Source organism: Heloderma suspectum, chromosome 8 (genome assembly GCF_057233095.1).
Source record: "Heloderma suspectum isolate Gila_16-S chromosome 8, 16-S_ref, whole genome shotgun sequence".
Lineage (NCBI taxonomy): Eukaryota > Metazoa > Chordata > Lepidosauria > Squamata > Helodermatidae > Heloderma > Heloderma suspectum.
In genome coordinates, this window is record NC_139465.1 from 1,844,724 (window position 1) to 1,858,581 (window position 13,858).

Genomic DNA, 13,858 nt, shown 5'->3' on the forward strand with positions numbered 1-13,858 from the left:
CCAACACATCTGGAGGGCGCCAGGTTATGGAAGGCTGACCTACAGAGTCCCTACAGAGCTCTGTCTTGATTGGTCACTGCTAGCTCAGATCCCATCAGGCTATACTTTAAGTTGGGATTTTTTGCCCCAACGTGTATCACTTTACACTTGCTTACATTGAACCTCATTTGCCATTTGGATGCTCATTCTCCCAGTTTGGAGAGATGCTTTTTGGAACTCCTCACAATCCCTTTTTGTTTTAACCACCCTAAATAATTTGGCTTCATCAGCAAACTTGGCCACTTCACTGCTCGCACCTAATTCCAGATCATTTATGAACAAGTTGAAAAGCATTGGTCCCAATGCAGATCTCTGTGGGATCCCACTGTTTACATCCCTGCACTGGAAGAATTTACCTCTCCTCTAATTCCATGACTGCTAAGTTTGCTCAGGAGTCTTTGGTGAGAGACTTTGTTAAAGGCCTTTTGGCAAAAGCACTCATCTACCATTGAAGCCAAGGACAAGCCTGGTCATTCCATGCTTAAAACTTACTATCTTGGATGCCAAAGAGGAATATCCCAGAGGTCTGCCGAGATGAAGCCGAGGAGTTCTGCAGCTGGTTGATGGAGCCACCTCCAGCTGCATTGTGGAACAAAGCTGCCTGCTGCTGCTGCTGCTGGGGGGGTGATGGAGCCCCCTGGATGCCAGACATGCTGTTCTGTGAAGAGTAGAGGGGGGGCTGCTGCTGCTGCAACTCTTGCTGGCTCATGCTGTTCTGCAAGGCAGACATGGAAGCCGATGATATGAAGAGGGCGACTGGCTGCTCCTGAGAGCTGGGGGATCCTTGGACCAGCTGGATCTGGGGGGAGTTGTGGAATAAGGCAGGTTGCTGCTGTGGCTCAGCTTGGGTGGAGCCTGGGCTCTGGCTCTGGAACTGCATAGGCTGCTGATCCTGATTCATTGGTGCCATGCTGCTCTGGGGGTGGAACAGAGACTGGTTCTGCTGCTGCTGCTGCTCTTGGCTGGCCATCGGGTTGGGGCTGGAGCTGAACATCATGTTCTGCTCCTGGGATGTCATTGGGCCCATGGCATTCTGGCTGCTGAACCTCATATTCTGCTGCTGCTGCTGCTCTTGGGTGGGGGTGCTGCTCTGAAGAGCCACCATTGAATGAGGAGACTGGAACATGGTGCCTTGCTGGCTTGGGGGCACCCCTGAAGGAGGGAGGGAACCTAGGGGCACTTGCGGTTGGAACATGCTCTGCGGTGGTGGGGGGGGCTGCTCTTGGGTAAGCATCGGGCTCTGGAGGTGTGAGAGTGGAGTCTGCTGCTGCTGCTGCTGCTGGAATGAGGACTGCTGCTCAGCATTAGCAGAAGCCTGCAGCGAAGACATGGAATTCTGGGTGGTAAAGAAGGGCATCTGCTCCTCCTGTGCGACTGAGCCACTCATTGAATTCTGGGAAAGGAACAAGTTGCTTGCCTGCTGGTCCTGAACAACCCCCATGGTGCTCTGGGAGTGGAACATCGGAGGCTGCAACTGTTCCGAGGAAGAGGCGGAGCTCTGGCTGCGGAAGAGAGAGTTGGGCGTCTCCTGGGATATGTTCTGGGCATCTCCAATAGGGCTCTGGGAGTGGAAAAGCTGAGCCTGTGAGTGGGGAGCCTGCTGCAAGAAGCTTCCGGACTGCAGAGAGATCATCTCCCCGCTCTGCTGAAAGAGGCTCCCACCCTGCTGCTGGGCTCCACTACCCTGAACAGTGGCCATCATGTTCTCCGAGGAAGAGAAAAGGCTGACCTGAGCCTGACTTTCCCCACTGTGCTGCATTTGGACCATGGCCTGAAAGACATTGCTCTGAATCTGTTTTGCCTGACCTGAAGCTTCTTCGCCTTCAGTGGAGCCTGAAGACTGAAACAAAGGTGGGCCATTAGCAGTCACCTGCTGCTGCTGCGGCTGCGGCGGAGTAGCAGCTTCATTGCCAGAAACATTGGCTGAAGAGAATAACTCACACTGCATTTGCATGTCTTCGTTTGTTGACAGCCCACCCATTATGTGGGAAGCTTGCTGGTACACAGGGGACTGCTGGATGTTCCCATTTCCTGCAGAGGAGGAGGAGAACAAGTCTGACTGCATCTGGCTGGCTGCCTGGCAGAGACCTTGTTGGATCTCAATCACCATCGCTGCAGAAGTCTCCATGGCTTGTTGCTGCTGCTGGCTGGATAAAGAACTCTCAGGCTGCGGGTGAACATTCTCAGTTCTGCCAGAGAGAAGGTCTTCAGCCCTTGAGTGGACTGTGTCAGAAGAGGAGAACAACCCCTGGCTGACTCCATTTTGGATTTGGCTGACCTGCTGGAAAATCTCTACGTTAAGTTGCTCTTGGACATCCTCGTTATCGGACCCAGAAAACAAGACAGACGACAACTGCTGCTGCGCTTCCAGGACCTGCTGGACCAAGTCGACATTTCTACTGCTGCTGCTAGCAGCGCTGGATTGAAAGGTGCCTGCTTGCAGTTGCTGGATTGTGTTCTGTAGCTGACTCACCCCGCTGGCTGATGAGAACATGCTTGATGATATCTGCTGCTGCAATGCCTGTGCTGTCTCTTGAAGCGGCGGCTGCTGCTGGGATGCCTCCGTCAGCTGAGACAAAGCCATGACTGAGCTGTCTGGCTGCAACACCTCTCTCGGCTGGGATTCCCTCGAGGAGAACTGGGATGCCTGCTGCAGCAAGGTGTCGCTGTTCTGCAGCTGGCTGGGAGCAGAGACTGCTGGGAAGCTGCCAGGCTGCACCATGTCCTGTGTCTGGAGGCTGGGCATTGCTTCTGGCGTATACACCTTGGGCGGCAACTGCTGCTTTTCACTCTCTGAAGCTAAATGAGCAGGAGAAGAGGAGAAAGTGCCATTCCCCAATATGCTGGACATGTTGGTCTCTAACGTTACTTGAGATGGTGCAACCACATTGGTTGTCTGAAGAGAAACACACGCAGTAATAGGAGAGCACATTAGTAAGTTGCATTAGGATTCAACAGAGCTACCTCCAAGCTGAAGACAGAAAGCATGGAAATAATGCCTTTGTGCCTCTCCAGCATTAGTCCCTTGCAGCCACAAACACAATGGTCTACAGGAGACCAAAGCCTCACTAAAAAAAGAGAAAGAGTAGCTGTTCAACATAATTTACACAATGCCCTGGAGAATATGGATAACAGGATCAATATTTATTGCCATGGAGGAGATTACACTGAACTAGAAAACTGGGATAAGTGGCATCTGGCAACTAAAAATCTATCTAGCATTATACCAAAAAAGCAAGACCAGCCTTTTTAGAACACAAAGGAAGTTGCAATATAGGCCTGTCTTAGGTGGTTATCTTTTAGCTCATATGGCTGCTTGTGCATTTTGAGTAAAGGAACAAAATTACACTTCTTTATTTGTAAAGAATAAATATGAAATGAAATAGCACATTTCCATGCTGGACAAGGCAAGTGTGAATACAACTAGGTGAGACACGAACATATTTCAGACTAACACAAACATTCTCCTTGGAATAAAATGCTGACCTTTTCACACTCCTCTGCCTAGACACAATCCAGAGAGAAAGTTGATCTGGCATCTATTTGGATTTGGTGCTAATCTAGCTGTAATCTGTATGCATTTGTTGCTAATATCACATAAAAAGAATGTATGAGAAGCCCTAGTATAAATAGCATCCCGACAAGTCAACATTAGTGGTGTGGGGTGGAAAGGGCCAGTGTCCAATGGGGTACAACCCCTAACAGAAATTACATTACAGTAGTGTAAACTACTCTAGCTCATTGCTAGCACTGCTAGCTGGCATGATGATTTCCTGGGGAATCAGTGCACTAGTTCACGCTACTGGAGTTGCGCGTGAGGAGTTCACACTAATCTACATTAGCAGCTGCGCCCCATTGGATATTGCCCAAGGTTTCTGCAGAAATGCTTTTGTACTATATTTTTCCATGAAAATTTTCCACTTTTAGAAATGCAGTGTTCTATAACATTAATTAGTAACATAATGAATGAACAAAATATAAATCAAACTGGGCAACAGCACTGGATATATTAGTCAAATCAAAAACCAGAAATTGTAATTCACTTTTTTCAGGTGACTAGCCCTTAAAAGCACACATTCATGCACACAGATCTTCAGGAAGACTAACATTAGTGTTAAGAGCTTTCAGTACCTTCCTATTTTTCCTTAATTATTTCAATTGTAAAGGAAGTATATGATATTGAATTGTCATGCTTCAAAACATTTACAAGTATCCCAATAAAAATAATTTTCAACAAAAACATTTATTTTGCACTAGGTGTAGTATTGAATTTTGCACTAAGTGCAGTTCCACAATCAAATATTTTGATTCAACTACTTTTAGCTATTAGAAAAAAAAACTGCAGATATTTTCACAGCTCATAAAATCAGACATACATTTAGTAAACAAAACTAAAAAGGTATGTCAAACAAACATGCTAAATCATATCTCCATAGTTTAAGTGCAGTGGAAAATTTCACAATTCAATTTTTAAAAAACTCTAACCAATTGCCCTGTGAGTTGGAGGGAAAGAGGAAGTAAACTGTCACCATCACTACCTCTTAAATAGGCTTTTAAAATAATTTTAATTATATAAATCTTCCCTGCCTACCTCTGATTCCTTGTGTGTCATGTCTTAAATTTAGATTATAAGGCCGGTGGCAGGGACTATCATGCTACTTACCTTTGTAAATTGGTCTGGTAGCCTGTTTGGCTCAAGGGTGGGATATAAAAGCTGTAAATAAATAAATTTCCCCCAGAAAATCCACATCACCAGTCAACACCACTTACGTTAAAGATTGGAGGAGACCTTTTTTCCGCTGCAAGCTCCATTGGAGCAGCCTCTTCGCTCTTAACGATACTGCTTGGCCTGAGTGGAGTTATCAAGGCACTGGGAAGAATATTTACCTTGTCCAGGTTACAGCCACTCACATTCACTGTAGCAGATAACAAATACAAAATTAATGCAGTCCTGAAATGCCACCAGAGGATGTGACTCAAAGTGCAGGGACAGAGAGAGACAGAGAGAGAGAGAAGGATCCATTGCTGGGGCTACCTCTCCTCTCTCAAGAAATGCAGTTCTAAAGTAAGGTTGTAAGAACTTTCTGAATACACAGAACATAAGAAGAACCATGCTGGATCAGACCAAGGGTCTATCTAGTTCAGCATTCTGTTCACACAGTGGCCAATCAGCTGATGACCAGGAACCCACAAGCCGAACACAAGTGCAAAAGCACGCTCCCGCCCATGTTCCTAGCAACTGGTGTACATAGACATACTGCCTCTGATACTGAAGGCAGCATATAGCCCCCAGGACTAGTTGCCATTGATAGCCTTATCCTCCATGAATTTGTCTAATCCCCTTTTAAGCCATCCAAGTTGGTGGCTATCACTACATCTTGTAGAAGTGGATGCCATAGTTTAACCATGCACTGTGTGAAGAAGTCCTTCCTTTTATCTGTCCTGAATCTCCCCCCAATCAGTTTCATGGGATGACCCCATTGGGTTCTAGTATTATATGAGAGAAGGAGAAAAATGTCTCCCTATTCACTTTCTCCACACCAGACATCATTTTGTACACCTCTATCACGTCTCCCCTTACTCAACTTTTCTGTAACCTAAACAGTCCCAGATGTTGCACCCTTTCCTCATAGTGAAGTTGCTCAAGCCCCTTGATAATTTTAGTTGCCTTTTTCTGCACCTTTTCCAACTTTACAATATCCTTTTTTAGGTCCAGTGACCAGAACTGTGCACAGTATTCCAAGTGTGGCAGTTATATTTTCAATTCCTTTCCTAATTATAACTAACATGGAATTTTCCTTTTTCACAGCAGCTGCACACTGGGCTGACGTTTTCATTGAGCTGTCCACCACAACCCCAAGATCTCTTTCTTGGTCAGCCTAGCTCAGATTCCTTCAGCTTATATGTGAAGTTGGGATTTTTTGCCCCGTGCATCACTTTACACTTGTTTACACTGCACTGCATTTGCCATTTGGATGCCCATTCTCCCAATTTGGAGAGATCCTTTTTGGAACTTCTCACAATCCCTTTTTGTTTTAACCACCCTAAATAATTTGGTGTCATCAGCAAACCTGGCCACTTCACTGATCACACCTAATTCCAGATCATTTATTAGTAAGTTGAAAAGCATTGGCCCCAATACAGATCCCTGTGCACAGTTTATGTCCTTTCATTGGGAGAATTTACCATTTATTCCAACTCACTGCTGTTATTTAACTAGTTACTCATCCATAAGAGGACTTCTCCTCTTATTCCATGACTCCTAGGTTTACTTAGGAGTCTTTGGTGGGGGACTTTGTCAGAAGACTTTTGGAAGTCCAGGTAAACAATGTCTACTGCGGTGATCAGCCCTGTCCACATGTTTACTGACACTCTCAAAGACCTCTAAAAGGTTAGTGAGACAGGATGTACCTTTCTGGAAGCCTTGCTGATTTTTTTTAGTAGCGCTTGTCCTTCTATATGCTTACTAATTTTATCTTTAATAATGCTTTCAACCAATTCACCTGGAAGAGTCGTTAAGTTGACTGGCCTGTAATTTCCTGGATCCTCCCCCACCCCAATTCCTTTTTAAAAACTGGTGTTACATTGAGGCTGATCTTGGGGACATGTTACATATTTTTGTCAGAAGATCGGCGATTTCATAGTTGAGTTCTTTAAAAACTCTAGAATGGATACCATCTAGGCCTGGTGATTTATTCACATTTAATTTGTCAATAAGGTTGAGAACTTCATCTTTTGTCACCACTATTTGCCTCAGACTCCCTTCTTGAAAACGTCAGTTTAGGCACAGGTATCTGTCCTACATCTTCTGCAGTAAAGACAGATGAGAAGAATTCATTCAGCTTCTCCACAGTCTCCTTATCCTTCTTTAGTGCTCTGTTGTCATCCAATGGTCCAACTGCCTCGCTAGCTGGTTTCCTGCTTATGATATTTTTAAAGAAGTCTTTATTGTTGGCCAAGATGTTGTTGGCAATACGCTCCTCAAAATGCTTTTTTGCATTTTAATAGTCTGCTTGCATCTCCTCTGTTCAAGTTTGTACTCCCTTTTGTTCTCCTCATTTGAGGAAGACTTCCATTTTCCGAAGGAAGCCTTCTTTTCCCTAATAGTTTCCTTGACATTGCTTGTTAACATTGCTCGCTGGTGACCTCTTGGATTTGGTGCTACCTTTCCTAATCTGTGGTATACATTCTAGCTGAGCTTTTATTACTGTGGTTTTGAGTAACCCCCAAGCATTTTGAAGGGATTTAATCCTTTTGACTCCCCCTTTAAATTTTCTTTTTACCCTTTTTTTTTTCACCACAGCATGACCTTGGAGAGACATTATACCTGGTAAAATGTTACCTGTATGACAAGGTCAATACAGATTTGTTATAGCAAACACAGAGTCTTACCGCACCTTAATACATTTATTGTGGCTTAAGTTTTCACAGGCTACAGCCCACTTCATCAAATCCATCTTATCATGCATCTGACAAAGTGATCTCTGGCCCATGAAAGGTTATACCACAGAAAAATTAGTCTTTAAGGTACCACAAGACTCTGTGACATGACAAGTAAAAAATGTTCTCTGCTTTCAGCTCTCCTTACCAAAGGAACCATAAACTTGTTGTTACAGGAAAATGACTCAAATTCTTCAATGTCTGATGTCCCATCTCTTTGCAGGCCACTAAATTTCCTCCATTCTGTTCTATTCCACTATATCAGCTCTTTCCTGAAAGCATCAGTTTTAAAGTCCTTTCTTATAGTAAGGGTTGCAAGTAACAGGTAAAAAGGTAGTAAAATAAGGCTGTAAAGGAAACAGCAAGCGTTTTTCAGGAATCTTTCTTCAGCTGCAAAACAGTTTGCCATGGAAATAATCCTACGAATAACATGTGCAAGATTAAAGCTTGCAGTCATGAGCACCAGAGGCCTGAGCCAAATGTTTAACATTAGAAACTGGAGTCAAAGGCATCAGCGTTTCACCGTGGCTGACAAAGAACAAGGACAACAAATTAAACTGCAATAATGCAGGACTGATACAAGGATAAAAGAAAAGATGAAATGAGAACAAGAAATATAATTTTGCATACTTGTTATCAGCAAGGGCCTGAACTGATGACAAGAGTATAAGGAACAAACTGGGAGGTGGAGGAAAATATTGGACACAAAATATAGCAAGAAACAGCCCCATTTATCATCCACTTTGGCACCACACCATTCATGTTTCCCAACTTACACAATTAAACTGGTCAAAAAATGGTTACCCAGGCACAGAGGATGGCTCTGAAGGGAGAAAGAACATGTCTTAGACATGCCTCTAGCCTTCTGGAAAGCACCCAAATGCAGCATGCTAAGCCAGCAGCCTGGAGAAGGACCACAGCAAAATGGGAGAGCAACTGTTTTCCATGCTGAAGGCCCCCAAATTAAATCCCTGGCATCTCCAGACATGGCTGGGAAAGCCCCTGTCCCACACTCTGGAGAGCTGCTTCCAGTCCACGTAGACTGTTCTGAGCCAGGCGGACTGGTGGTCTGGCTCAGTACAAGGTGGCTTCTGATGTTCCTAGCTGGCTGGAAATGGCCCAGGACAGCTTAGCTAAACAGTTTTCAGCTGCAAGCCTGGAAAGCTGCCAAATGCGTGACCTTACTATTTATGCTGCTCCTCTTCAATCACACATCTTTTTGATCTGAAACTTAATTAGCTTCGCCACACAATTTGTTTTAACAAATAAGGCCATACATACCAGTGGGGCTAGTCACTGCAGCACACAAAGAATGTTGAAGAAAACAGCACAGCTGCAGGTACCGTGGAGATTTGTTGTCCAACAACTAATCCCATAATCCGGTGTTTTGAATGGTGAGGTTTTCAACAGCGGTAAAACTCTTATATTACCCTTTCCATGAAATGCCTAACTGGTTATCTGCAGCAGCGTCGTGCTTCAGCTAAGGCATTTTGTCATCCAGAACACTGCTAATTTATTTCCCCCAAAAAGTAAGTGTGCGTGGGGAGGAGATACGTGCCTGCAGGAAATTCAGCATTCTCTTAATCTATTTGACCACAATATAGTTTTATGAAGACCCTTTCTGGTGCAAGTTCAGACTGAAGTGATTTAATACCACTGATTGATTGCTTCGATCAAAATACCTTTGATTGCTTCATCAAAAGAGCAGGGCTGTGTCGGACTGGATATTTCCTGCTTCACATTCACATTCAGAGTACCAGCTGTTAATGCAAAAGACATCACCGACTTAAAAACAAGTGTAAAGCAAAGCCTTCTTATACAAGAAAAGGAACATTTAAAATGTTTCGTATCACTTTCAGAAAAATAACCCTAGCTACAGGTTTCCAAGTGCAAATGGCTGCAACAAAGTTTCACAACACTGGCCAGCCTTCCTCAATTTGGTGTCCACAGATATGTTGGAATGCAACTCCCATCATTCCCAGCAAGCATGGCCACTGCAGTCCAACACAATTGGAGGACACTGGGTTGGGGAAGGCTTACATGGGCCCTAGTGATGTCAGGTAGCGCCAAACTCATCCTCCGCACAAACACCCTTTAAGCCTCAGAGGGCCTGACCTCGTTTGCACAATAGGAACAGCGCCTCCAGTGCCACTACCCGTCAAGAAGTGCAAGAGGTGCTGTCCACCCAACTGTCTTGCTTTATTCCTCAGCTTCTCCAAGAACTGAGAAGCTGAAGACAAGGAAGGTTCTGCAGAAATATTTTCCAAGGCCGTCACTACAGTTCACTGCTTTTTACATACGTGTGTCTGGAGTGTATGTAAATGGCTGTATGTCATGCGATCTCCCAGCATTGGTCACCACATAGATCCCCACGGAAACAGGCATTGTTATTTGCTGGTCATGATATGGTGGCACCTTCACAATTAGATGATTCTGAATCCAAAAAAGAATTTTGCAGGATTTATTCTTCACTGACTGTTAATGCTGTAAGATTTATTCATAACAGGTAAAGATCACATTCGAGGTACTGAGGCATGTACTAAAAAAACTGAACAGTTACTAGGTGACTGACATTCATTCTAGCACAAAGCTGAATGTCTTGGGCATAGTCACCACTGGTGCGAGTACACAGGAGACAACATCTTAGCATGCCCTCCTCTTCATTTCCAAAAGCATGTGCCCCCCTCCCCCCAAAACTCACTGCTTCCTTCCTTTGCTTTGCTAAAGCTTACACTGTTCTCAACAAATACTTTCAAGAATACTTTCAAGAATAAATAAGGAACTGTATCCCCACTATGAACAGGAAAGGTTCATCTAGATATCTTTGGCCCCTAAAAAAGTACCTGATGGAACAGCTCCATGTCAATTTCAGCTTCTGCTTTCCAAGAGCTTTCATCTGTTCAACAGCAAAAGAGGGAAGAGTCACTGCATATGCCCAGCTAAGCTTATTTGCTCCTGACCAGGTAGTCACAGGAGGCAGCTGACTCCTTGACTACCCAAAGAGACCAACCATTAACCCGACGCCATCCACACTAGTCTCCCCTTGCTCAGCCTGGGTGCGCAAACTTTGGTACTCACCAGACATGTTCTCTTGGAAGATCACTTTTGTTCCCTTCAGAAAGTTCTTGCCAATCAGAAATACTTCCTCTTCTCCCTTCACTGAACAATTGTGTAGGCTCTTCTTTAGGATTTCCGGTACACCTGCTGGCTGAGCTACAAATTGAAAGGAAGAGGAATGTTAACTGAAAGCATGCACTGATTAGCAACATTCCTCAAGAGGTCCGTAGTGAACCAGTCCTTTGGCTAGCACAGCATATGGGGAAACAGAACATAACTCGTAAAACTTCTGCTCGGGCAAAGTACATTCCAGGTTTAAATAAAATATCCCAGGTCTTCTTTTGTCTGAGAAAAGCACAACACAAATCCTCTGGGAGCTGGTGCAGGACTGAAATCTACAGGATGTGCTTACATCCCTCACCACTAGGCAATATCAAAGTGAAATGGCACAGTTTTTCTGGTTTGAAAATGGGCTAGTGTAAGAAGTTCCAAAAATCAACTAACTGCCACATATATTTTTGAGTAGCAAAGAGGTCTTTAAAATCCAAACTAACTGACTGGACCTTTAAACCAGTTTCTGCTTTGGGAAGTCTCTAAATACAAATGAACTCTACCAATATTACACAGGAGTAAGACATTTTGCCCAGAGGCAAAAGGTTGGCATTTTAGGCATGACTGCATACAGTTTAAGCCAGACGCAGCTTGCCTCAAGCTGGTGATGAATGCTTCCTTGATAGAAGCCCCTTGCCTCAGGACAGAAACAGCCATTTTCCTTTGCAGAGGTGCTATATGTATGTATACTACACTTCTACTGCAACAACATGTACTTCTTTGCTGAATCCCAGGGTACGTTACATTCCATGTAACGCAGACCTCTCCCAAAAAGTTTTGCTTAACACTGGCTTGTGCTTTTCATTAAGATGGAATGAAATTATTCACTCTTGCCTAGCAGCCAGCAGATGAAAGTCCCAGTCAACAAGTAATAGCTTCTCCAACCTCAGCCAAGAAGAAAGGGCCCCTTATCTGCTGCCAACTGCTACCAAGGCTGGCCTGACAATAACAATCATCCCAGGCGGTCGCTTAAGGCTTCTTTCCAGTGTGTAATCCAAGCGATGCCTGCCAGGATCCTTTATAACAATTCAGGGGATTGTGTGGAACAACCCCAATTGCACACATCCTCTGCATTAATGCAATGATGTATCCCAGCATCTTTTTTTCTTCTGGAGTAAAAATGGAAGATTAGCTTGAACATAAGTAGTTAAACATTCCTGTTGCCATTATCAGAACAGAATTTACTTCTGAACTGACGTACTAGTGCAGTAGCAAAGCTCAGTTTATCCATGTTTTGTTCATGCCACTGAAAACAGAGAACTGATTCTCTCAGCAATATGGTTCATTAAATTTCTGGTTAATTTGGGATTTTTATTCTGTTTTGTTTTTAAAACACAAGCTTCTGTAATGAGATAAAATTGAGATGCAGAACAGCTCAACAAATCAAAGTGGGACTAGCCTTCGAGTTTGACTTTGCCACTTACTGCACAAAATGGGCGAGGACGGCGTCTGCAGAGTCAGAGTGGAGCCATCCTTCCGAGGGATGTTAACACGGAACACTAGCCTGGCCCGAGTGCTTTTTTTCTTAGAACCAGCGATGCCTATTCGAGCTTCAACATCTGCATTCCTCAGCTTCAGTATTCCAACACAGTCCACCCTAGCAACAAAGGATTAACGTTACCAACTTGACTTCCCTTCAAGTGGATCATGAATTTTTTACCTTCAGGTTGGCCATCTAATTCTTGCCTTTATATAGAAAGCACAAAGGTTCCTAGGACTCCTAGGAAGTAGTTGGTATTTTAACCCTAAGCTAGAATTGTTTAATAGAGCCAAAGCTGCCTATGCCTCCACATTTGTAAAGATAATGGAAACAGCCAGAAGAAGGTCATCTCAGCTCAATGTACTCCAGCAGCCACTATCACAGAGCCAGTGTCATCACCCAGAAGATCAAGTACTAGAACTGAATTGGGGAGGAATGTGTGAAAATCCCTGCTCAGACAGACAGACACTGTCTGACTTTGGGCAATTCAGTTTCAGCATCACTTTCCCACCAATAAAAGGGGAATATAGCAACTTGCCTCAAGAGTGTGTTATGGGCATGACAGTCCATCACTTTGTATATTATTCATGCTAGATAACAATGGACATTAAGCTTAACTATGGAAACAGTAAATCCAGAAGAGGCCGGTTTCTACAAAGTTATTGGGTTTCCACCCAATGTGCCTCTAACAATAGCAGCTGCACTTGGAAGACAGTGCTAACCAATCAAAGGACATCAGGAGGCTCTTAAAATATTGCACACAATCAGATTTCTTTCGTAGGATAGTAAATGTCATTTGAAAGGAAGAAGAAAGTTTAAACTAGCCACATGGTACAATTTTTACGGATAAAAATAAGAGCTATGACCAAAGAATCTTCCACTATTTCCAGCAATAAGCAATCTGCAGTAATGTTCCGATACTTCCAAATATCTTTTTTTTTCAGGAATTAAAATGATCATCTATTTCCCCCCTCCTCCCAATATACTGAGAAGTAATGTACAATACATCAATCCTGCCTATTTAGATATATTCAGAGACAGTTGGCTAAGGCATTTAAACAACCAGTGGGCAAAAAGCTGGTTACCTTTTTTGTCAACAGCCACCAACAAAAAAGGCTGCCTTCAGAGAAAACAGAAGATGGCAGCAGTACTTTAGATTCAACTGAGGTATCTGACTGTAGCTCATTTCAGGCAACAGATCAGACAAGTAATCTGGGCAACTCAATTATGCTGGCTGGCTGAATGCTCATCCCTGGAACAATCAGTCACTATTCGGAGATTATTTTGCATCTCTCTTTTGCTTAAAAGCAAACAGAGATTTGTCAATACAGAGAGGTACTGAAGAGACCAGTTTATCAATGAAGCACACTTATAAATTGCCAAACACATTTTTTTCAATTCAAATGATTACCTTTAACATCCATAATATACATACATTCCATATCCTCCTCTACCCACCTCCCATCCAGTGACATGTGCAAGGCTCCCAAAGTAGTGAGAATCTGAACATCTCACCGTGTGGGGAAGAGGAAGCTGACTGCAGAATTTTTATTTCATACGTTACAGAGGGAGGGGGAATGCTGCTATACTTAGTGTTCCCCATGCACCTGCAAAAATCCAAAGCTGACATGAGGGCAGAATTCAGGGAATCTTCGGTTACTTGCCTTGAGTCAATGGGACACACCAGCTGTGTCAAAATAAATAGGAACTTAAAGTGCAGGTTTATTTCAT

The 13,858-nt window shown here is 43.8% G+C and overlaps 1 protein-coding gene across 18 annotated transcripts in view; it reads right to left on the reverse strand.

Moving 5' to 3' along the window:
- NFAT5 (nuclear factor of activated T cells 5) overlaps positions 1–13,858 on the reverse strand; it is an 88,858-nt gene that overhangs the window by 8,949 nt on the left and 66,051 nt on the right. For all 18 annotated transcript variants that reach the window (XM_084812572.1, XM_084812571.1, XM_084812573.1 and 15 more), the window contains 7 exons: positions 12,072–12,244; positions 10,558–10,692; positions 10,323–10,375; positions 9,780–9,912; positions 9,162–9,239; positions 4,810–4,955; positions 532–2,935 (listed from right to left, as the gene is read on the reverse strand). In XM_084812572.1, coding sequence (XP_084668698.1) covers positions 532–2,935; positions 4,810–4,955; positions 9,162–9,239; positions 9,780–9,912; positions 10,323–10,375; positions 10,558–10,692; positions 12,072–12,244 — 3,122 coding nt within the window. The remainder of the gene's footprint in view (positions 1–531; positions 2,936–4,809; positions 4,956–9,161; positions 9,240–9,779; positions 9,913–10,322; positions 10,376–10,557; positions 10,693–12,071; positions 12,245–13,858) is intronic.